At 43.2% G+C, this 25,636-nt stretch overlaps 1 protein-coding gene across 3 annotated transcripts; it reads left to right on the top strand.

Annotated features, from left to right (window-relative positions):
- Positions 1 to 879: 879 nt before the first annotated feature.
- On the top strand, positions 880 to 21,392 carry nr4a3 (nuclear receptor subfamily 4, group A, member 3). Of its 3 annotated transcripts, XM_065958078.1 has the most exons (9): positions 880 to 1,293; positions 4,134 to 4,277; positions 5,244 to 5,325; positions 8,281 to 9,116; positions 13,589 to 13,718; positions 14,341 to 14,504; positions 14,622 to 14,821; positions 17,498 to 17,676; positions 19,535 to 21,392. In XM_065958078.1, the coding sequence occupies exons 3-9, from the start codon at positions 5,262 to 5,264 to the stop codon at positions 19,798 to 19,800; spliced, it is 1,839 nt and encodes a 612-aa protein (XP_065814150.1). In that variant the 5' UTR covers positions 880 to 1,293; positions 4,134 to 4,277; positions 5,244 to 5,261; the 3' UTR covers positions 19,801 to 21,392. The 3 variants fall into 3 exon arrangements, with proteins under 3 accessions (XP_065814150.1, XP_020507560.1, XP_020507562.1); XM_020651904.3 differs by lacking the exons at positions 880 to 1,293; positions 5,244 to 5,325 and adding an exon at positions 3,163 to 3,431; XM_020651906.3 differs by lacking the exons at positions 880 to 1,293; positions 4,134 to 4,277; positions 5,244 to 5,325 and adding an exon at positions 5,345 to 7,334.
- The last annotated feature ends 4,244 nt before the right edge of the window (positions 21,393 to 25,636 follow it).

Raw genomic sequence — 25,636 nt, 5'->3', positions numbered from 1 at the left:
AAAAGATGGTAAACATGAAACAGAGAAGGAGTACATGAGAGATTTGAAAAAGAATCAAACATAATGTAGCCAGGATTATCAAAGCAGGATGCTATAGCCACCCTGCTGTATGCTCGCCTGTACTGTCAGGTGTTCACTCTTTAACGGTTGGAAGAAAGAATAGAAAGTAAGACCGCTTTAACAAATGTTACAATGTCAATCAAGAGGGTATATTTAAATGATAATTTATCTATGCAGTCACATGTGTTTTTATCCCTGGAGGTCTGAGATTTCATGGCACATGTTCTGAATGCCCTAGCTGTTCCTAGAAATATAGGACTGAAAGCTGTTTCCAATTATTACCAATCAGCATGTCTGTAACAGTAACTGTAACTTAGATATGCTTAAATAGAATACCCTCAAAGTCCTTCATTGACTTAATAACCTGATTTAAGGCTAAGGCCTGTGGTTTCAATATTATCTGACATTAAAGTTGTTGTTTTTAAATTTGTCACTAATGAAAGACAATTCAAGTTTTTCAAATGCATTTAAAAAATAAGTTTTAAACTCTGGCTCTCAATAATAATGATTAGAGTAAAATGTGGACTAAAACACCCTGGAAATGCATGGGGTGCAGACCACACGATAACCAGGTATCGACCTAGCTCGCCTCCAGGATCCCCCTCTGCTTCTTCCCCTTTAACCATCAAACCAACCGTCCCTCCCGCTCGCTTTCTCTGATCCTCTCTCCACCTCTCTCTCTCTGGCACGGAGCGCGAGGCTTATGTTTCTGGTACTGTACGGAGAGAGAAAGAGAGAGAGAGAGAGAGAGAGAGAGAGAGAGAGAGAGAGAGAGAGGGAGCTCTACTTTGAGTGACGTCACCTCTCCCATGGCGTCACATTGACGTATCGCATACCAGCCGCTCTAGGTGGAAGAGAGCCCACATAAATGCACTATTTGACTTTCTCCGCCTCAGACGGCGCACATAAACAAAGCTGCGTTACAACTCCACACTTTGCAAAGCACCCAGCAGCACTTCATGACACACTCGCGTCTCACGAGAACGGACGCAGACCAACTCCTTTACCTGGGAGTTTTTATTTTTTAACTACTTCGCTAACTTAAGAGAAAGTAAGGAGAGCAAGAAACTTTTATTTCTCGCCGATGCGTCACGTTCCTCCAGCAACACTGTTGATAGCTTTTAAACTATTTTTCTTTATTTCTTCGACTCGTTGTGATTATTCTGGATGGAAATAGGATACTTTATGCGAGGTTATTACCACATGTAAAGACGGAACCGCCACAGCAGACAGGTAAGAAAACTATGAATGAAAGAATGAATGAATGAATGAATGAGAAGTCTAGTCCTATCTTTTCCATATGCAGGTCTTTAACCACTTGTTGTGTTGTATTTATACTTAAATATCACAATTTGTGTCTAGTATGTTCAACTTCGGGAGTCCAACCTGTTGATATGTTTCGCTCCAACACGTGTACAGCTGCTCATATTTAGTCCGCGCGTTTGTGTGTGTGTGTGTTTTCTTTCTCTCTCCGGGAGCAAATAAAGCTGATTTTGAATTTAATTTGTGCTGGGAACAAGGTATCATATCCATTCTGGTTGTCATGGAAATGAGATGCCTCAGAGTCACACAATGAATAGTGGAGTCAGAAGCACTAATGGTCTAGAGAATAGTCTAACCTACATTCAGGCTGGAGCTGACAGCGAGAGACAGAGTTAAAGCTCTTTGATTTCACGCCATGTGTTGTTTTTCACCTCATCATTGTGGATTTTGTGGTTTGAATGTGTTTTTAATGGACGGTGTATATGATTTAGGCTACATGATGTGTCTGTTTTGGGGAATAAGTGGGCGTGCTTCTCTTTATGTCAAAGACAGTGAACGTCCTTAAGTACTGCTGTACTTTTTTGACAGATTAACCCGTGTAGCATTATGATTATCAACTCTGTTTGGCTCTTGGCACATCCCATGTTAGGATTTAAGAATCATAGGGTGTAAATCCAAACTCTATAATGAATAAAGCCTGAGCTGTCCACTCGCAAATGTCAGTATTCTCACACTCTTGTGTCTCTGTGAGGAAAATGGCATTTCCTCCGATCTATCGAAAGACGAACACCCTATCCATTCACCGTGAAGCCGCAACCAATTTATGGAGCCTTCTGTGAAATTTCCTATATCCTGGAGACATTTCGTGACAAGTGGGCTTTGTAGCAGCTGCTAAACTGTGATACAAGAAAGAATTCCACACTGCTGTAAATGCTGATTTTACCTTTCTGCCTTTCACACAAACCCAGGTTTACGCGCGCACGCAGACGCGCACTCAGGCGCTTCTGACAGTCTCCCTCTTAGGGCTGATTTACAGTACTCATATATTTCTCTGCTCTCTCCTTTATGTTCTCTCTTTTCTCTGTCTCTGTTTGCTTGAAGCCTCCGCGCTGTCCGGGGCTATTGGTGCGAGGGGGCTACCGGCGCTCCGGGGAGCGTGCTTTGCAGCTCTTATTTCGTTCTCTTGGTTACCGGTGCGCGCAGGGCCAGAGCCCCACTGACCGGCTCGGCCTGAGAAGAAGAAAGCGAGAATGGAGCCGTGTGCTCATTTAGGGAAAACACAGACTGATTGTCTCATTAAGCAGAAAATACAGTTTCACAGCGAATGTCATCACTCTTTTAACCCTGCACAGTGGTTTGGGCAAGACCGCATTTACGCATCAAACTCTTTAAGTTTATGTAAGAAAAAAAGTTATTCATGCTTTTATCAAAGAATATATTATATTGTCTGCTGTTAGCTATAAAACCACTAAGTACTTCTTCATTCCCAGAGTGTTTGGGAGCTTTGTGATGCATTACATTTGTATAAAAGCCGTATCCTTACCAAGGAACCATCAAAAGAGTTCCTGCAGGTTCAATGTTACATCTTAGAATTGATTTGGAGATAGTGAGAGTTTGAAGAAAAGTGGCTGCATGCTTAACACTAAGTGGACGAATGTTGTTGACACAAAGATAAGAGGCGATAGCAGGCTGCAGGTGCTATGACAGGTAATGGGAGCTGTGGCTTGTCAACACAAAGTACTGAGATGCATACTGGACGATAGACTGGTGTCTTGACCGTATCTCAGAGAGAGAGAGAGAGAGAGAGAGAGAGACAGAGAGAGAGAGAGAGAGAGAGAGAGAGAGAGAGAGAGAGAGTATAAAAGAGGCTGTGTGACAGAAAGGGGGCGCTCTGGGCCTTGAAATCTTTCGGCCACAGTGCGCCTTGCTGCAGAAAGAAGGAGTCGAAGGCGCAGGGCGCACAGTTCCGACTATCCCAAAGTTCTTTACTGATCTCTCCCTCTGGATGAACCCTGAGCGAGCGAATACTATCCTGATCAGAGGCAAGAAAAGCGATGGGCTGGATGCACTTGCTCACACTGCGTTTTTAAAAGTGGTCACTTTTGTAGGTCTGTATTTTCATGAAGTTTTGTACAGTTTTTGGTCTGGTTGCATTTTCTTTTATGACGCAAAATTAAATTCAAAACGGACTGAGAGCAGCTTAGTGTTAGAATGAAACTTATCGCCCACGTAAGCACAAGTCTGGATACGATCTAAACTCCTCAGTAGTGTTATATGTATTGTCTAACTCATGGCTCATGTTATATTTTTATTGGAAAACATTCCTTCTACGTCGTTTTTCTCTCAAATGGCATGAATATCTGCAATGATTTATTTCTTTGTGGGGACCTGCATCTCGTTTTGTTGCTTGTTCAGCTGTGCGCACGGTGGTTTGCATGCCCTTTCATCTTTAATCTGACTGTTTTCATCCCAACTTTATATCTCAGATAACACTTTCACTTTTACAAAACTGTAGATTGTGTAAAAGTTTTTATTCTTCTGTTGTTGTTTTTTTAATTGTGACAAAATATGTGGTATTTTAGAAAGATGTAAAGAATGTTGAAAGTCAAATCTCACTTAAAATATTCCGGACAAGTTTTGGAGAATATTTTTATTATAAAAAAATCAACCTATACCTTCTGCCTCTTGGTGCCCGATCGTTTTTATTTTGATAGACTGATCGCTGAGCGGTGATGTTGGTATACACATTTTTTTATGCTGCATGCCCCCAAATCACTGTCTAAACCAAGAAATCTCTCCTCCGGACATAGGTTCGGAAGAGCGCGCCCAGTCGAGCTCGGAGCCTAGGCGATCGAACACTTCTTCTGCGACGCCCACCGAGTCCTCCGGCCGCAGCCACACCACCCCTCAACCCCGGACACCCAGCACCATTCAGCGCGAGGCTCTTTCACCAGGTACACACTCCAGCCCTTCATTGAAAGTATCAATTATTTCTGTCTTCCTTTCTTTCTTTCTTTCTTTCTTTCTTTCTTTCTTTCTTTCTTTCTTTCTTCTTCGACTTTCTTTCTTTCCAAGACGATGCCTTTGGAGTATAGGCTAAATATAACTAAGATCCGTTTTCGGGCACATTTTTTTTTTTTTTTTTTTTTTTTTTTAAAGTGCACTAAAGCCTCTAAAAGTCTAAAATCAAGAATAAACACGGAATTTAAAGTGGATAATATGCCATATTTTAAGTCATTTTCCGTTTTGATCTCTATTGAATTAACATGTAATAGCAAATCATTACGGATTATAAAGGTTCATGAACATGCTGCTGGTGTTTTTTTTCTCATGGCCGCGTGAGTCTCAGTTCGTGTGCCCGTGTGTGTGTGTGTGTGTGTGTGTGTGTGTGTGTGTGTGTGTGTGTGTGTGTGTGTGTGTGTGTGTGTGTGTGTGTGTGTGTGTGTGTGTGTGTGTGTGTGTGTGTGTGTGTGTGTGTGTTGTGTTCTGGCAGGCAAGTGCTGACTGTGTTGACATTTCAATCATTAGAAAAACGCTCAGAAATAGAAGACATAAGGCACACCTTAGTATACAGACCCTAATCACTTAACAGCCTCTTAAAGCTTTTATGGCAAAAACAGAACGACTTTTTGCGATATGTAGTGTTTCAGATTTTTCTTTTAATATATAATTTCATTTAGAACTTGAATAGGACTATTTCAGTTGTCTATTATTTCATTAAATAATAAGGTTAAATAGGACATATCAATCCCGCCAAAATAAGTTTAAATAAAAATTTTAAACATCGGCTATAAGTAGGCTATATTTGTGCTTTGTGTTTGTATTTGTGTCAAGCCGCTGATGTCAATTAATTTATCTAATGAAATAAATATATTTTGCTGTTGTATTTATGTGTGCACCTTCATGTTTTTATTTGTTAGATCTATGGCATTCTGACAATGAACAAGCGCGCTCAGTTATTGGAACAGCTGCAGTTTGTCCAGTTGAAATGCACACCTCGAGGTTAGAGACTGTTTTCCTTTGCCTCACTTTGCTGCACCACCTGTGTCTGACTCTGCTTGGGTTGTCTGTCCTATTGCCTGCACATACACAAACACACACAAACAGCTGCTTGCATGAATGTATAATAAATACAATCTAATGGTGGTGTTGTGGTGTAGAAAGCTCCCTAAAGATTTGCTTAAGTGGTATAAAAAAAAAAGATGCTCCACTGATACAGTTATATTTGTACTCAGGAGTGTGTGACAAGAGTGCACGCTTGTGAGCATGGGTGAGTGTGTGTGTTACAGAGTGATGGCTAGGCACACCACCAAAAAGTGAAGCAGCAAAGAGGATGAGACGTTTGCAGAGGCACAAGTGGTTTTTCAGGTTCCTCTCAGGATGAGGGTGCATGTTATTGGCAGAATGAGCATATACAGGCTATGTTGACATCTTGAACATCCTAAGTGATGAAAATATATATGTGTGGGTGTGTGAGTGTGTCTTTCCTCACCTGATACACACAGAGACAAACATCACAGTCCATACAAATGGCAGAAACTTCCAGCTGTCAAGTGTATGTTGACAGTATGCCACTACATTTGTCTTATGTCTTTCATCTCTTATCAGGAACATCAACTCAACTGAAAACCTCTTTATTTAAAGGTGTGTGTGTGTGTGTGTGTGTGTGTGTGTGTGTGTGTGTGTGTGTGTGTGTGCGCGCGTGTGTGTGCGTGTGCGCGTGTGTGTGTGCGTGTGTGTGCGTGTGCGTGCATTAAGTAAACCCCCCACACTGCACACACACACTAATGCCCACCATTGACCTGAGGCTTAACCTACTGACACAGCACGAAAAGCCACAAAGTTCACCACTGTACCCCCCCTCTCTCTCTTTCTCTGTCTCTTTTTTTCTTCTTCTCTGATGTTTAATCAGTTCTTTAGGTGTAGCCCACTAAAAACCCCATGACACCAATAATGCTGCATATGTGTTTTTCCACGTGGGTTGACGAGCTGGTCACTTGTAGGAGAAAAAAAAAAATCGATGACGTCAAGTAATCGTAAACCCTCAGCTTGACTCATATCCTCAATTTAAAAAAGGCAGTTTGATTTTCCCACTGAGTGATACACTACAGGTCTGTGTGTAAACACAATGTCTGATAGGCTTAAGAGTGAATTAAAAACCACCTGAACATTAATACTTATGTCTTGTAAAATATTGTAGAACATACATTTCCCACCAAGTCCAGTCTGAGAGGATAGCTTTTTTTCACCTTGTTTATTAAAACACAAAAAAGACCAAATTTAGGTCTGCACAGAAATGTTCAGTAAAGAAATTAATAAATAACAGAATAGTTAGGTGCATCTCGTGTTTTTTGTTTGTTTGTTCTTTTCTTTACGTTTTAAGTCACCTTTTCGAGCCTCTAAAAGCCAAAACGCTCTCTTCCCCACTGGTAGGCTATAATTTAATTGTGAAAATAGCTATTCAATTGTTTTCCTCCTCCATGTCTGTATTTGGTATGCACGGCTAACTAAACGTTGCAGGATGTAGAAGGAAAAAAACGTGTATTGTTGTTAGCCTTATTTAAGAAGGGATAAACTTGAGGATGTTTCGAAGTTGCCTAATGGGACTTGTTTCAAGTTTTTATAAACTCAAGAAACAAGAAAATAGTCATTCCCAAGCCGAGTCTGAGTGGATGACGGTATTTCTGTGTGGCCGAACAACAGCAGGACCGACATGTCCCGTATTTGACTAAACAAACATGACGCGCGAGGGACGAGGGTGATTACGGCAGAGCTCGCGCATGCTGAGCGTCAATGTGTTGACAGTTCCGCTCTCGAGAGCGACTAGTAGCAAACACCCCAAAAACCTGGCTGCGCTGACACTCATGCCTTGAACACACACAGATTTACTCACCGAGACGCAGGTGGAGTGAATTACGTAAGGGGTTTGATAAGACATGTGTACGCGCTGCTGTGACTGTAACTGAATTAAATCAAGGAGGGTACTGAAGACATACCGACGTCTGCAGCAGGTAGAGGAAATATCAGTGAGTGTGTGTGTGTGTGTGTGTGTGTGTGTGTGTGTGTGTGTGTGTGCGCGCGTGTGTGTGCGTGTGTGTGTGTGTGTGTGTGCGTGCGTGTGTGTGTGTGTGTGTGTGTGTGTGTGTGTGTGTTCAGTAGGCATCCAGCACCACCATGGGGTTCCATTATTGTTTAATGTTATCTCATCTGCTTTGCCATCTGACTAACCAGAGTGCTGACACACACTCTTTCTCTCCCTGACACACACACACACATACACATACACACACACACACACACACACACACACACACACACACACACACTTTAGTCACAAGCATCTCAGTTTGTAGAATGGATTGGATCTTTGCTTTGACTGCTTGGCCTCAGAACAGCGCACGGATGATATGCAGCTTCTCTAACTGAACTAACTGTGGAAGTCTGAGGTTGTGTGTGCGTGCTCCAAAAAATTCTCCTCTACTTATTCATTGGAGTCCAAGAAGTGTTAAAGCAGGAAATTGAGTAAATGGCAGCAAATGGAAAAAATTGTTCAACGTTTTTCATAAAGACCTTGAAAGGTGCATTCAGAAAAGTTTTATAACATTGTGAAATCTCAGACACCTTAAAACTGCCTGTTCCAATAGAGCTGTGCAGTGATATCTACTGTCAAATTGTGGACTCTGTTTAGCATGAGCCTTGTGTGCATGAGCTGCAAATAGAGTCCGCTTGTGTCCTATAAATTTACTGTCAGATTGTTCCTCTTACCTTGTTCTGTAAGTTCTGCTTTTCTGCTTTAATCAGTGGTTAAATCAACTCCGTAAACTTTTCTCTCTGACCAATGATTGTTGCCGTAAGGCTGAACTCTACTAACACACAAAAATGCTTTTTGACTGAAATGTTTGTGGTCTGATGTGCCACGCAGCTCTAATGTGTGTGTGTGTTCTGTCTCCCTGGCAGACATGCCCTGTGTGCAGGCTCAGTACGGGCCCGTCCCTCCAGGCTCAGCCTACTCAGGCCAGTCCTTTGGTTACCAGGGCGACAGCTACAGCTCTGACCTCATGACCTCTGACTACACCAAGCTTGACCTTGGTGGCGGGGACATCTCTGCTGCGGCCGCCACCACCTCCCTCCCCAGCTTCAACGTGTTTGTGGAGGGGAGCTATGAGCCCAAGTCGTCGTGCCTGTATCAGATGCCTCCTCACAGGACCACCATCAAGAAGGAGGAGGAGAGCTACCCGACCGCTCCGCCCCTGGAGGCCATGTCCTCCACCATGTACTTTAAACAGTCCCCACCCTCCACCCCGACGACACCATCCCTGCCACCCCAGCCCGGCACCTCCTTCCTGTGGGAGGAGCACCCCCTTGCCCCTCCGTCACACTCCCACTCCATGGGCTCCAGCCTGGAGACAGGCGGTCTAAAATCCCCCCGGTTTCCACATTTCTATCAGCACTCGCCACCCCACAGCGGCAGCAGTATCGGCGGCTACGAGGGTCTGGGTGGAGGACTTGTTCGCACCTCATCCTCTTCCTCCTCCTCCTCTTCCTCGGTCTCCCATCCTCACGGTCCGCCCCTGGAGCAGCCCATGTACCAGCTTCACCGTGGTGCCGGGGGCAGCAGCCTTGCCTTCCGCTCCCTGGCTCTTGGGCCCTGTGGCCCTCTGCTAGGAGACGGCCTGCCCTCGCCTCCCCAGCGCGGCCCCCCAGGAGAGGGCACCTGTGCGGTGTGTGGCGACAATGCGGCCTGCCAGCACTACGGCGTACGCACCTGTGAAGGCTGCAAGGGCTTCTTCAAGGTAAAGACTATTCACAAACAATGACCATATTTGTTATTATTTTAAGTATTTGGTTTGTTTCTTAAAGAGCTTAAAACACCGACAATGCCTCTGTCCTCCCGCTGTTATGTTACAAATATCAGTTGATCTGGAAGTTTTAGAGTATCAATCCTCTTATTCCTGACATCTGTCCTCCAGTCCTTTTCAAACACACAACCAAAAGCACACACATCACATTTATAATTCCACACATTCCACCTTATGATATCACCAAGTACCCATGGACTTGCTGTAACCTGAATTACACAACTAATATGAAACAGTTCAGTCTCAAAATCATATTTAGAGTCATTATGAGAGCTCAACACACCCACAGGGTTCTTCTCTTCCAGCTATAGAGTGGAAACCAGTGTGTGTTTATGCGTGGCCTGTGTGAGTGTTTTGGATTATAAAAACACAATCTCACTCAGAAAAATGGGCAAAATCATGGAATCAGGAATCCTCCTTAAAATGTACCCTTACAGCTTTGTTTGTATTTAATCAGTGGCCACAAAATTAACCACAATTCACTGACACGACACTCAGGACAAAATGAGTCAGATTTGGTCCGTCATGTGATTCATTTTAACACTTTAAACATCCCGTTTACTGCACATAAGCTCACACACATAACTCATAGATCAGCATCCATTAGACAGCTTTTAGTCACACATACTTCTCTTTTTTACACAATAACAAATATCACAAGAAACTTGCATGTGTTTCAAAACTTCATTCATATTACAGTGAATTCACACCCAGTGACACTGGAGTCATTTATTTGCACTGTTTTCCAATTGAAATGTTTTCTTGACACACTTGTTAAGCTTTCTATTGGTGGCATGAGACAAGAGAGCACAATGAAGAGATAGGGATAAGGAGGGAGCAAACACAGAGGTAATTGAATAATGCCTCTGGTAGACAGAAATGAATTATCCTTCCTTTCAATTAGTTTCACAATTTGTTTTTATTTAGTAATTAATGAAAGCAGCGTCTGGTGGCAGCAGGCCGCGGGCTGTCTGCTCGCTGCAGCGCTCAGAAGCCACACAGCCTGTCAGACCTCGCCATGTTTCCTTTACACACGTGCAGATGCAACCAACCATGCACACACATCATATGCACACAACCACATAATCTGAGAGAAGCATGAACATGTTAGTCAGTGTGCTGAATTCAGGATGCAACAGTAAAAAAAAACTGAAAAATTATTTCCACGTACCTGCTTATTTCTATATTCATATTATCAGGTCCATTACTTCAATTATCCTGTTGGTTCTATTATGCATTAAAAATGTGTTCCTGATTATATTTAATTATCCCTAAAAATGTATTACACATTAAACCATTGTGGATTCTTGCTGTAAATTAATCGTATTTGATTAGTGGAATTTTAGACACATTTCCACAGAATAAATTTTACATCTTAAACTTATTTCTGCAGTTTTTATTATTTTTTCAAAATAATGTAGTCCATTCACTGGTTTCCATTAACTGAATGAACCTTTTCACAATTGGAATAAAAACTACTCGATACAGCTGTTAGTAAAATACAAAACATAAAAAATGGGTCACTCACTGTCCTTGGCAGTGGGTTACATTAGCATTGCTTTTACCAGGGAACACACTGAGTTCATTGCACACAGTTTTTATTTGTCATTTCTTGACAGCATGCAAGTCATAGGAAGTGCATCTATAGAGGTGAGAGACTGCAAATTAAAAATAAAAGTAACTTACATCTAACTTTGATACCTAAAGCACCACATGTAACACGTCTAAGTTGACTAATTCATTATTTCAAGAACCAGATAAACCCCCATACAAACACTTACCTCAGTGTTTGTGAATGCCTGAGCACTTTTAATCAGCCTTTATAGTTAGGACCATTTTTTTGTTAAAATAACAATAAAACTAGCTTGCATGTTTTTTTACTTTAAAATTTTCTCGCACTTTCTCTGCAGACAGATATAGAGAGAGGGAGAAAGGCTTATCGCCCCAGAATAGTGCGAAGAGGAGAGGAGTAGATAGAGGAGACATAAGGAGGAGAAGGGGGAACACAGTCCCTAAAGGCTTTTCATTTAAGCTGAGGCTATTAGTACATGTTACATGTCTGCCTCTGCATGACTCCATCCAGCTCCCATAGCACCCCCAGCATATGAGTTTCTGCATGAGTGTGTGTGTTGATTTATGAACGAGCGTCTCTCTCAATGTTTAACTGAACATTTTTATTTAATCTTTGCCAGCACATAAATTTGGTGTCTAAAATTGCAGCTTCTGACACAACAATGTGAAAAATGTTGTATGACCTCGTAATAAAAATCAGCCACAAACATCAAAATACATTTCAAGACATAACATAAATTCAGGCAAAGTGGAAGAACCTCACACACGTGCTTATACGTATTTAAACTCTTATAGGGTCACTGTACATGTAGGCAATGTACAGATATACGAATCTACAGATTTGTTAATCATGTTAAGATAATTCAATCTTTGTGTGTGTGTGTGTGTGTGTGTGTGTGTGTGTGTGTGTGTGTGTGTATGGGCACATATGGAAGAAGAGTTCCCATTGATGAGTATCAGAGCCCTGATATATAGTGTCTCTTCTGAGACGCCAGTCATGATCAGCGTTACTGGAAAGCAAAGTCACAAGAGCCCAAACATACACACACACACACACACACACACACACACACACACACACACACACACACACACACAGCAGGAGACAGGCCAGCACTCACTCATAACAGCTTAATTCATCAGAAGCTTAATTGATCGTTTGAAAGAAAGGCTTTTATTGTAAGCAGTTATCTTATAAATCAGGCCCTGAGCTCACTGAGTGCAAGAACTCCCCCCTAAACCACAAGGGTTCACTCAACCTTCACATATTTCACCTTGTGATTCAGTATTCTGCAGAAAAATAAAATAAAAACTGTTGTTGAGACCTAAGAAAAAAGGTCTCACAATGACCATTAAATGCTTCGCTTAATTCAAAAAGCTGACAGAAATAAGTGTGATTCCGATAGGGTTAAAAATAAGTTTTTAACTTTGTACTAGCTTTGGTGCAGGGCTGTAGAGATGTAAATAAATCTTAGCATGCTTCAGCTCTGTCTTTCATGTAGCCTAGCTTTAAACTCTCACTAAACGGATGATATTTTCCCTCGACCACATTAATGACCATAACTAACTTATCCCCGCGCGCACGGGTCACTGACCATTGAAGGGACGAGAGGCAGACATTCACGGCGAGCTGCGGTGCCATGGCAACGACTCTCATCCGGCACAGTCGCCCATTACGCGCTAGTTCCGCACTCGCGCCGGAGCATATGGAATAATTGGTGTGTTATTGGTCTCCCGGGGGCACGGGCATGTGTGGCGCGAGGGGATGCTAATTGGATTTATTTGTTTTGATGTGTTTTAGAGGCGTTAAAGAAGAGGAGAAGCCGCGACACTTTCCGTGGGTTCCGTAGCCTATGTTTAGTTTACAGTTTGGTCTGCCGACTGGACCACTGGAGTCACAGGATGACACTGACAGAGTGTAAAAAAAAGAAACACTTGGCAAACGACAGTAATTATAAAGTCATTAGGTCTAAAAAATATATTTTGTGAATGTGACAACTTCATTAAAACAGTAGGCTATTTACACCAGGCAAATGCTTGTCCAAGAAGTTAAATCTTTTTGTCCCACACGTCTGTAAAGATTAGACACAGAAGCACTGATGTTACAGCTGTGTGGTCTGTTAATTAGATAGCCAGACTTCTTTATAAAGGCTTATCCTGCAGCCATTGAATGACTCCTAAAATGCCTCTTATTCAGCTCAGGAAACTTTTCACTAAGTCATTATTCAACTTTAAGGTGTAGGGGAGCTTACTTTACTCTTTGGTTCATTGGCGCGCGCGCGCACTCGCTAGTATTCACAAGCCACCTCTGTTATTATTGTCTTTTATCCACGCGGGAAGCGCACGCGGGAAGCGCACGCGGCCCGTTTCTGATTTCAATTTAATAAGGTCAGTAATAATCGCGCGAGCTCCCGAGTAGAAAACAGCTCCCGAGGGACCCATTGAGAGAGGCGCCATGCGCGAGGCCCCGAAGATGCCACGAGCTGACCCGCGAGCAGAAACAATCTGATCAGGCAGCTCTTTCGGACGCTGTCCTCCTGTCTCGCGGGAGCCACTTCCGCACGCCACGCGCTTGGTCCCTCCATTGTCGGCTCCGGCGCTAATAAAATTGTCCCTCCTGCAGGCGAGGCTTGTTGGGAAATTAATTTCATCTAATTATACTGATGTCACCGCCGCCTTTCAGAGCGTAATTAAAATCTGACCTGCGAGCTTCTGCTTTTGGTCTTTGATGGGGAAGAAAAAAAAACACAAATTGAATTAAACAAATCAAATATTAGGTGGATGATTGTTTTTCGGAGGCTGATTATCGGTATGCCTGTTTCTTCTCTCCTCAGCGCACTGTGCAGAAAAACGCAAAGTATGTCTGCCTGGCCAGTAAGAACTGCCCTGTGGACAAGAGGAGACGCAACCGCTGCCAGTACTGCCGCTTCCAGAAGTGTCTGAGTGTCGGCATGGTGAAGGAAGGTAAGAGAGACACACACCTGGTAGGCTACTCAGAAAAGTATCGAAACAGACAGTGGGACAAGTTTTGTCTGCCAAACCTGTGGCAGCATCACGCACATTCATGAGCCGTAACTTATCCTTTGCTTGGTAGAGGCAGACAGTAAAAGAAAAGAAAGAAAAACACACCACAAGTGCCCACACCTTAGAAAACACCTTGATCTAGTAGTTTTTAAAGTTTTGACAGAGAGCCAAAGGTGTGTCCATCCTGCTCAAAACGTCTTACAGTTTACATCTCTATATTTGTGTCATCAAGTTAGACTGTTGCAACATGATGCCCCCTGTTTCTTACCTGTCTCACATGCATATACACTCACCTAAAGCACACGCTCTTTTTCCATTGAACACGTCTGTAGCCTGTAGAACTGCTCCACTGCCATCTGCTGGCTGCTCTCCTCCCATGTTTTTTAAAAAATTGTAAGAATGTTGGAGGGTTCCCTTCAGTCATAATTCTTCAGCGATAAGATGCAGATAACAAGCAGTTTGAGAAAAGGGCCTCTTTGTGCATGCTGCATGTATATAACCAGATCAGGTTGAACAACTTCCACATTGTGGCCTGTTGTCTGCTTCTTTCCCCGTCTTACAGTGGTACGCACAGATAGCTTGAAGGGGCGACGAGGCCGTCTGCCTTCCAAACCAAAGAGCCCCCTGCAGACAGAAGCGTCTCCTCCCTCTCCTCCCCTCAGCCTGCTGTCCGCTCTGCTCAGGGCTTATTCCCACTGCACGCCCCGGGACCTCGACTACAGCCAGGTACTGCCAAAAAAATCAAAACTTCAATTTTATGTTACAGAGTTGCATGTGTGAAGTGAAAATTTGGCTTTTTTTTCAACACTCAGTTCAGTCATTTTTCTTCATCTCTTCCTACAGTTCAGTGCTGCCGACCCTCCCTCTTCCTCCTCAGATGCAGAGCACATCCAGCTCTTCTACAGACTGCTCACCGTCTCGATGGAGACCACGCGATGCTGGGCGGAACGGCTTCCCGGGTTCTCCGAGCTTCAGCGTGATGATCAGAACCTCCTCATAGACTCTGCCTTCCTGGAGCTGTTTGTCCTGCGGCTAGCTCACAGGTAAGAAGGGTAGTTTCCAGTGTGGGTTAGATGGATGAAAATGTTGACTTTCCACATCTATGCGCACACATTTTAGTCGTTGTGTTCCTTAATATTAAAAAAAGCACTCTCACAACTATATCATCAACTTCAAACTGGAGGCTGATTTTATCTTTCGCCATTACATTTCTATGTGTTACTGTGAAGGCCGAGGTTGTGTGCTGCTGTGTTGGTGTATCTCCAGAGTAGGAGGACTGAAGCTGAGTAATCGCCATATGAACCAAAATTATGAATGAAGTCTGTAGCTATGACAGCAGCTACACCCACAGAGTTCCGCTCTACTCCATTCGTCTGATATCTGACGCACAGAGAGCTCTGTGTGTGTTCTGCGGGCTAAAACTGTGCTTACATTGTGAACTGTGAATTGATGGAATCAATTCCATCTGAAAACCGGTCAGCTGACGGACCGAAGAGGGACATTATGGGAGGAAATACATTCTTAATTCAGCTGACAGGAATAAAAAAGGAATTTGCTTCTTTCACCTCATGATTCTAGTGATGAGTATGTGAGTACTTGTGTGTCTTCCTTGTACATACCTGTGGTGCCATTGTGACTGCCAGTGCCCATCTATGCTCTAGTGTCACCAGTGGTTACCGGTCTGCTCTTGTAAGGCATGCGGCTGGTTAAATTTATGAGGAGGAGGGGGGCTGGGCCTACAAGCTCATCCTTTTGTCTGTGCTGTTGTCCAGGGCAGAAAACCAACACAGTCACACAACCACAGGCACACTTACTCACACACACACGCACGCACACTGTGATGTTGAGTCTTAACTTTCTCTCCTCCTCCCGATGTAAGTCCAGGTGCAGGGTGGGTAGAGGACTGGGTGGTGGCATCACAGTCCCAGCAGGAGGGGGACTCTGACTCACACTAAACTGTGCACTCAGATTGGGCCTGTTTTCGAACACACGCACACACTGCCCTTCATCTAATCGGCCAACCTCCCACGGCATGCAAAAAACACACAAACGCATCTCTGTCTTACTTTGTCTATCTTCTGTGAGAGCAGACGGATGCAATCCACTTTCTGATCTCGTTGTTGAAGCAACCTCGTGCTGACCCCATGTTGAACTCAGATGCTTGCAAACCCCTGTGCTGGCATATGCCTGTTTTAGTCTGCATAAGTGTGTGTCTGTCTGTGTGTGTGTGTATGTGTGTGTGAAAGAGAGCAAGTACTCGGTGTGTGTAGAGTAAATTTGCTCCGCTCTTGTGGGCCGACATTGCTGTAAGCACCCCGTTACCACTCAGTTTCTGTGGTCATTGGTTGATTACCGTGGTGACAGTGTAGTCAGGGGTGAGTGGAATGAGTGGCAGACATCCAGCTGTGTGTGCGTGCGTGTGTGTGTGTGCGTGCGTGCATGTGTCTGCCTGTCTGTCTGTGTAGATTTGCTCATGTACTTTAATCAGACACTTGATGCTTAGTATTGTTATTAGACGACTAACCACAAAACAGGATATTAACCTAAAAAGATGATGCAGACCTTTGCAGCTAAGACTCCCTCGCTTCATATTATGATGAATTACAGGTTTATATGACTTAATATGTTGTTTTCTATTTGAAGAGGTGCATTTAAAATTAAATAGTAAGAGATGATTCTAAACCAACCACATATCATGGATGCATAAATGGATTTAAAGACTTTTTGTTTTTGGTGAATATATGAGATTCAGATTCAGAATATACCACAACTTTAAAACACTGTCTGAATCATAAATTACTGAAACTTAGGGGGTAATTAAATGAAACTTGTTTACTGAGAACAGTATTGTTTAGTATGTATGATTGGTACGTTGTGTGTGATCATTTTATCCCTGAGGTTGGATGTGTACTTCTGTTAAACTTTAGTATCATAATAAGAAAAACGTTGTTAAATCCTATCCTTATAACTGTCCAACCAAAAGTCATGCAGGGCGTAATTTGAAGTTTCACCTTCTTTCCCCCTCGCTCACACAACTTCTGTCGTTGCCCTGCATTTATGAGCTCTATTTTCTTCCTTCAACCATTTGTTGTCTTCTAGATATATAAACACTACTAAACACTTTAAAGGCTCTCTGATGAAGGCCACATTGCTTTTCGGCGCTATTAGAGATGAGGCAAAGCTCTCCGTCATTCTCGGTTTGTTCTCCCTCCTCTTCTCTATAGTAAAGGAGCAGGATGTTGTGTGTCGTGAGTAACTGATGGTTAAATACATCTGAGAAGGCTTTTCATTTCCTCATTAAGGCTTTGTGTTTCCACAGCACACCACAGCCTGGGCACATTAAAGCCACAATTTACCTATCTGCAAACACACACACACACACACACACACACACACACACACACACACACACACACACAGACACACTCACACAAGACCAGCCCTCTGCTCTAACCCTTCACCCCAACCTCCTGAAAGGAAACACAGGAATGTTTTAAAATGCTATAATTTAGAAAACACAGCCTTAATCAGCTGCATGCCTGTGTTTGATGTGTGTCCCATTCGTGTGTGCATGTACATACTGCCAGGTTTTCTCATTGTTTTTATTGTAATTGTTTCCTTGCCCTGGTATCTCAAGCCATATTCACAATACAGGAGGGAAAGCGCAGTGTTTCATTAGAGAGGTCTAACCAGAGTCCCCTTTTCTCTCTGTGTCTCAGGTCCATGCTGTCAGAGGATAAACTCGTGTTCTGTAACGGCTCGGTGCTGCACAGGTTCCAGTGCCTTCGGGGGTTTGGAGAATGGCTTGACTCCATCCGGGACTTCTCCACTCACCTCCAGAGCCTAAACTTGGACGCCTCCGCCTTCGCCTGCCTGGCCGCACTTGTACTGCTCACAGGTAAAAACAAAAAAAAAGTCTGACACGTCAGTGAACAGACCTCAAAAACAAATACATATGACATGACAAAAAAGTCAGCTGGCCCTCTCCATCACACACACAACCAAGGAACAACATAATGTTCTGCTGTTGTGTGAATGTATGGAGACAAATCCATACAAACACACACACACACACACACACACACACACACACACACACACACACACACAAAGCTTCTTTCCCTTGTCCAAAGCTTTACCAGTGGATGATTCAATCTGACAGCGATCAGGTGGATTCATCCCCAGACGTCACACATGCGCTGAAAGACACACTTGTGCATGTGTGTTCTCACACATCTCTGCCTGAAACAAGAACTCGATACCCAGAAGCACCTGCTGCACCTGCCTCACACCTGGCCCTCTAATCAGCATGAATCTGTGAAAAATGGAAGCAGAGCCACAATATTCTGTGCTAAAACACACCTGAGAAGAGGCAGAAGTCTTCTGTGAACTACATTTTAAAATGCACTGAAGGCAATTACAAAAGTAGCCTATGGTTGGGGACAATACACGTGCAATTAGGTATTCATATTTTATTTTTCACACGTCAAATCTGTTTATAATGTGTAATGGATAAAACTCCCTCCCCCGTACGCTCAGCTTCCTCACTTCATCCTAACCCCCCTCCGCTACCTCCTCCTCTTCTTCCACCTTCTCTTCCTCTGTCTAAGCCCTCCAAGCCTGTCCTCTCTCTCTGGGGGAGCACTTAACTCTGTGCCTGATCGACCAGCCCACCATGGAGCGCAGCTCTGGAATGGCGTCTGCGGTGTTCGCAGTGGCGTTCTGCCACCTCGGCAAAGCACACAACGCGCAGCCAGGACAGAGCCGCCAGAGCTGCCGGGCGATCGACCATTTTCAGAGTGGCCTGTGCAGAAAGGCAGCCATCGATCCCTCCCCAGGAGCCCGCGCACATAGAGAAAGAAGGGACAAGAGGAGCAGGGAGAGGGGGGAGTGAGGGCTCTGAAAGCGGCAGTGAAAGGAGGGCTGGAGTGACTCTGCTGCAGCAAACACAGAACAAACAAAGAGGCACATAAACAAACAATAAACAAGCTTCAGATAATGGATACCTCAAAGTGAGACTGGTCTTAGTGACAGCCTCCCTGCAGCACCGACCGGCATGTGTGTGTGCCTGTGTTGTGTGTGTGTGTGTGTGTGTGTGTGTGTGTGTGTGTGTGTGTGTGTGTGTGTGTGTGTATATATGTGTGGTTGGACACCCTGTTCTCTGCAGAATGAGTTAGTGTCACATTAAGCCTGGTATGGGTGCCACTGGAGTTGCTAAGGGCAGTGGAGTGTGTGTGTGTGTGTGTCTGTGTGCATGCGTGTTTCTAATTTCATTTGGCTGCTCACATGGCCGAATAATCAGCTAATTGTTGAGCACTTTTGTGTCTGTCAGTGTCTTAAATTGCTGGGACAATTTGTGTGTGTGTGTGTGTGTGTGTGTGTGTGTGTGTGTGTGTGTGTGTGTGTGTGTGTGTGTGTGTGTGTGTGTGTGTTTGTGTGTGTGTGTGTGTGTGTGTGTGTGTCTGTCTGTGTGTGTCTGTGCAAATGTTTATATATGTGTGGGTGCACAGTGTGAAGAAGGCTTATTAGGTTAGACTGTGTATTGATCTGTAGTTGGTGAGACAGGTTAAGGCCTGTTAAGGACATTAGCCATACAGGGTAATGAGGCGGAATTCAATATAAAAGAAGATGTAGCTAATGCTCTTTCAGTTGAATGATGTATTTGTGTTTGTGTCTGAGTGTGTATTTCTTGTTTCATGTGACATATTTTTCTCTGTTTTATCAATTATTCTCATAATTTTTCTGTCTGTTCACAGAGCAAGTCCCAGGTCTGAAGGACTCAAAGCGGGTGGAGGAGCTGCAGAATAAAGTCATTTGTTGTCTCAGAGACCACCTGGGCTGCAGTCCTTCTTCTTCTTCCTCCTCCAAGGCCACTCCCCCTCTGAGTCGTATTCTGGGTGTAAGGGCGGAGCTACGTTCCCAAAGGACCCAGGGCCTTCAACGGATCTTCTACCTGAAGCTGGAGGACCTGGTACCGCCCCCTCCCTTGATTGACAGGTTCTTGGACACTCTGCCCTATTGAAGGTTCTGGACTGACCATACAGAGAAAAACAAAGTCACATCCTGCCCCCCCCCCTGCAGGAGCACGCGCACAAATCCAAAAGAGCGAAACACTCCCCTCTGGCTGATGCTGAGCAGAGAGAGCCAATCAAATGCTTTCTACTCAATAGGAAAACCAATCAAGAATGGTTTTCACTCAAATGGACAAACCAACTAAATGCTTTTCACCAGTGTAGAGACAATTACTCGAATGCTTTATTACTTTTTATGTGATCCTGTTTTCATCATGTGGGGGAGTAAAACAAGGCTGAGATGGACGATGGAAAGAAAAAGGCCTTTTTACTGTCCTCTCACCGTCTGGGTGTCTGCTCACCCAGCAAAAAAAAAGAAAGAACACCATGGTTAATTAGCCCTGTTTATCTGTGTGTTGGCCTGGCTCATGCAGTCTTAGGACTTCTTTGGAGGAAAGAGGGAAAGGGGAGGTGTCAGCGTGAATGACTGTTTTCAGATCTGAAGACATCCCAGTAAAGCACAAGTTGCTGTGTATTCCAGTTCCTCTTAAAGAGAAGGAAATATTTGTTCTTTTGACAGTGAAAAGTCAGATGTCGTACTGCGCAGACGTGCAGAAACACATACTTCATAAACACATGGAAATGGCTGTTGAGTTGAGCTCTTGATTCCAAGTGCAATTTCTTAAGTGCTATCTCACGACAAAAAGGAAAAGATGGAGAAGAACCGGTTTAATTTTAAACTCTAAATTATTTTAGTAAAAAGTTCTTTACTGTCGGTAGCTAAAACAAAGAGAGACAGTCTCTGCCTGGTTTTAGACAGCAGAGGAGAAACTGTGCACTAACGATTGATGACTGAGTCACACAGACTTGAACTTGCTCTTTTATGTTTTTTATTATTATTAACTTGTTTTTAAATCATAGGTCGTGTAGGGGTACAGAGGTTTAAAGATGGACATGTAAATTGGCTTTTGAAGCACTTATTCCCTGAGAAGGGCTAGAAGCACAGACACACACCCGAACCTGCTCCCCTAGATGACGGCGGGTGAGTCTGGGGAGAGGAGGGTGCTCGACAGAAAGCTGTACGTCCAGGGGTGAAACATTCCGCAGTCATGCTCTTTTTCTATTTGTTTCTAATGTGATGGAGGCCGTGTGAGAGAGTGGAGGACAACCTGTCTTTGTGTGTACGCTTAGAGAAGTCAGGATCATATGCATGGTGTGTCCAGAGCAGCCATAGCCCGTCAAAACAGCTCCACTTGTGTTTGTGTCCCAGACTGCGGCTCTATGTGGGGATCTCCCCTGGCCTCCACCACCCACTCACACACTCACGGCAGCAGTTTGACATATGAAAATATCAAATTATATAGATATAAATATAAATATATATATACAAAACTAATATTTTGAAGTGTTTTTAGCTTTTTCAAATATTGTGGTACGAGTTGTGCATTGTTTTTTGAAGAAGAGAAACAAAAAAAAGAAAAAAGTTGTTGTTTTTCAATGTCCTTTGGTTTGAGTTTCCTTTTCAATTTTTATTTTTTTTCTTTCTCTTTGGTTCACTGGATTTTCTGTTCAGCACTTTGAAATCATAAACTAGTTCTGATCATCTTGTCTGACTTTGTCCTTAGTTCTGATTTTTTTAATTAAAAATGACTGTGTTTCAAGACCACTCGAAAGTCAACAAAATTGAAAATTTGAGATGAATTTACACTGTGTGTGTGTGTGTGTGTGAGTGTGAGTGTGTGAGTCTGAGTGTGAGTGTGTGTGTGTGTGTGTGTGTGTGTGTGTGTCTGTGTGTGTGTGTGTGTGTGTGTGTGTGTGTGTGTGCATGTGTCTGGTCTGGACACAAAAGCCTCTTGACAGGTAAAAGGCCCTGTCTCTCTCTCCCGTGGGACCCTTGGGCTCTCAGCAGAGGGGGATTAGGAGGATGGGTAGGAGGGAGGAGAGAAGAGCTTCATGTTAGCATGAGGTCCAGATCAGCCTCCAGCCTTGTTAAACACCATCGATCGCCACAGTGACATTTCACAGCACATGCCGTCTATACTGTCACTGCCATCACTCACACACACATACAAACTATCTCTCTCTCTCTCTCTCTCTCTCTCTCTCTCTCTGTCTCAGACAGGCAGGTGATTGATAGTAATTGTGGTGTGAAATTATAAACGGCTCAATCTGTGTGCGTGAGAAAGAGAGGAGAAAGAGTTAGCCAGAGTAAAGTTCAGACTATACACTATACATGGTCCATATCAAAACACATTATCTTCAGGGGCACCGGTAATCTAGTGGTTACTGCCTGCACCCCATAAAGGGAGGCTGGAATCCTCCAAGTGGACAGCCCAGGTTTAAATCCAACCTGTGGCTTCTTTTCCTGCCTGTCATTCCCCACTCTCTCCCCAATTTCTGACTGTATCCACTGTCTTTAAATAAAGGCATATAAAGCCCCAAAATAAACCTTAAAAAAACATCTTCATTCCACAGACGTTTAAATTTATACATTTCTAAGAGAATAAAAGTTCTGGCAACTAGAAACATCACTAGTGGTAAATTACTTCATATTTGTGTGTGTGTGTGTCTGTGTCTGTCATCTCACAAGATTCTGTCTGACACCTCTTACTCCTGTTGGGTTTTCTGATGTCTCTGTATTCAATCAGCAAGCAGGAAAAGACCATTCACACTATTTTTATAGAGTGTGTGTGTGTGTCTGCTGTGTTTGTGTGTGTGTGTGTGTGTGTGTGTGTGTGTCTGCTGTGTTTGTGTGTGTGTGTGTCTGCTGTGTTTGTGTATGTGCAAATGCATATGTATCCAATCCTATCCCTACAACAGTGACATGTCAGAATGACGGGTAAAATAACATGCCAAGCACAGAGAGCTTTGCTTCAAGCATGAACACACTCAAACTTGCATATGCACACACACACACACACACACACACACACACACACACACACACACACACACACACACACACAGTAAGCTGTCAGTCTCTTGGTCGATCGATCAGTGCTGACAGATTGCAGATACTCCAGGAGTTTTAATTAGAGGTCCCATTAGAACATAAATACACAGAAACACAAATACATATGCACACACACACACACACAGTCCAAAGGCAGCTGTTTTCTTGTTGTGGGTTCATAAATTATTCTAATCCATTCAGAAATGAAAAGACTCATTCAAGTCCTCAAACTTGTAAATGTAAAGCTATTTTGACCTGGCACGGTAAAGAAAACACAGGTGGAAATAAAATAAAATCAAAGATGGCTTACTTCCATTTTGCTGTTTTAGTTTCTGGGACCATGTGTTCTGCAGCTCATTTTCTGTTGAAACTGTTATTACTCATGGGAAACTTAAATAGAGCAAAGCAATCGTTAAGGTCATTAGTAGTTAATGCTTTTACAACAAGTTAAGATGTCTGCTTTAAAAAAGTGTCTTCATCCACTGAGCTATCAGGATGAGCTGATCACACCCATTTAAAAACAGTCAGTTGCAGGAGGTAAGGCGTGAACCAAGCACCCTGCTGGCTTCCACTCCTGCTGACAAACTTCCTGGATTAGACTGAAACAAAAGACACCTGAGTCCTCCTAAGCCTAACATACAGACACACGCGCAAACAATTAGAGATAAACACAGAGGCAGACACACAAACCCTACATCTTCCCCTTCATTCTGCAGATCTGGGAGTCCCCACGAAGTAGACAGCCACAGTCTCACATGTACACATGCACACACACTTACAGACATGAACATTACTATGGGGAAGTCCCCTGTTGCTGGGGACTGTGAGTTTCAATGTAGCCCCTCGCATGAAGCATCCGCTGGAGGAGGAGTGTGTGGGGGGTTTTCTAGGTAAAGGTGGTGAGGAAGAGAAGTGGAAACATGCAATAGACCCACTCACAGCAGCTGATCTCAGAGAAGAGGAGGGGGAACCCCGATCGGTCTCTTTGTCCGTCGCCAAGACAACATGGACAAAAATATTACAATATGTTTCTTTACACTAACCAGGAAATATAATTTTGATAATCTAGCGGTTACTAGAAATTTGACACGTCACACACAGTCAGCACACTGTCACTTTAAAAAATAGATACTTTTATCAATGTATCTAACTCAAAACTGCCAAAAAAAAGTCCAAAGAACCCCTGTGAAACATCATCTGCCCACTTTAAATAGCCCATTCATGAACTGTTCAATAATATGTCCGCCAATTTGAATGTCCATCCATGTTTTTTTAGGTGTTGTAATACTTACGGATAACACTAAAAACCTTTATTTTTGCTTATTCATCAATCTGTTCAGTCATTTAAAATGAAATACCAGGTTTAAAAAGCACAATACACCTTAAAACCAAAAATGTAAATACAAAACAAGTTGAAAACCCCCTAAACAAATTAAGTACAACTGTATATTTGCAAGGCGGAAGTTGGAAACCTTTTTTCATTAACAGCAATGATAAAAATGTAATGCAAAGTAATGATTTAATTGTCAACTATTTTGATATTTAAATAACAAGGTGGTGAAAGTTATTTAAAGTAAATATGATTGTATTACAGCCTCTCAAAGTATTTTCTGCTTTCTTTTTTGTAAACATAGAGGCTACATTTGGCTATTACATATACAGATATATGGTCAGAAGCTGAACAGCGAGGATGGAGAGTTAGGGTTTGTACAGTAGAAGTAGGATGTAAAAGATTCATAGCAGGGAATCCATGGACAAGGTTTGTGGAAGACAATAAGGGAGATGTCAGATGAGGCAGCTTAATCAAGTCAGTGGATTTGGATGAGGTAAGGTAATGCCAATTGGGGGCCAATGCAAAGTAGGAGAAAATTCAAAGTTTGATCCAAAGGCAACTGGACTGGTTGAAGATCTTGAAGCCGTTTCATCTCTCCTCCAAAAGGCTTCTCCAGTTTCAGATGCCTTTCGGAGGAGAGATGAAACGTCTTCAAGATTTTCAACCAGTCCAGTTGCCTTTGGATCAAACTTTGAATTTACCATGAACTGGATGACTGAGAAAACCACCTTTCTCTATTGTTTTCTCTCCCCTCGTCCCCCATGAAAATGAGGGAGTAGGGGGAGGTAGAGCAAAGACGAGACCGACATTGGTGAGTGCTAGCCCCAGCAAGGGCACCTCAACTTAGCTCTGCTTCCCCTACCCTCTTTCAAAGAAGTCTCTACAGGCTTTTCTCTGGGTTTCTCCATTTTCTCTTGTCAGAGCTAGATATGAGGGGAGTGGGACGCCAGAGTTAACTGGCTTGCTACCCATGGTTCTACACAGTTGAATTGTGGGGCCATGTGGTAGGGGAGGTAATTTCAGCGTTGTCACTACCTGGGGCTGGCATTTACTGAGCCTGGGTCTGTTGAAGGTGGCAATGCTGTTTTGGGTGCAGTGGCAACTAACGGCCATGTGGTAGGGTATGTAACTTATCAGTATAATTGACTGGAGCAAGGGGTGTCTTCACTGAACACTTTCATTATAGGGCACAAGTATCTAGTGTTTATTTCAAATTTGGTTTGTGGACAACACAACACACTGACGGCCTTGTCTTGTGCCTTTGTTAACACTTTACACCATTTTTGACATTTCACACAGACCAAGACAATAAACACAGTCAGTATAATCAACAAGTTGAATAATTTTTGGTTGAAGTCCCAAAGATGTAAAAAAAAAAGAAGATTTTTTTCATAAAACTCATTAATTTTCATAGAATTTTAATTGGATTACAATAACAATGTTGATAGCTGTTGGTCACAGGTGTAAAATTAAATAACATCAATTTAAGAGAACTAATTCATTCAATAAAAATCGTTGGAAAAAATGTGAAAACCTGAGCACTACAGCTGAAAATATGGGG

Source organism: Labrus bergylta, chromosome 8 (assembly GCF_963930695.1).
Source record: "Labrus bergylta chromosome 8, fLabBer1.1, whole genome shotgun sequence".
Taxonomy (NCBI): domain Eukaryota; kingdom Metazoa; phylum Chordata; class Actinopteri; order Labriformes; family Labridae; genus Labrus; species Labrus bergylta.
This window is presented reverse-complemented; position numbering and strand designations above follow the sequence as displayed.

Coding starts and splice junctions, on each gene's coding strand:
- nr4a3 (XM_020651904.3), top strand. CDS start 3,329: ATGAACCCTGAGCGAGCGAATACTATCCTGATCAGAGGCAAGAAAAGC. Junction 13,719..14,340: donor TGTCGGCATGGTGAAGGAAG/GTAAGAGAGACA, acceptor CCCGTCTTACAG/TGGTACGCACAGATAGCTTG. Junction 17,677..19,534: donor CGCACTTGTACTGCTCACAG/GTAAAAACAAAA, acceptor GTCTGTTCACAG/AGCAAGTCCCAGGTCTGAAG.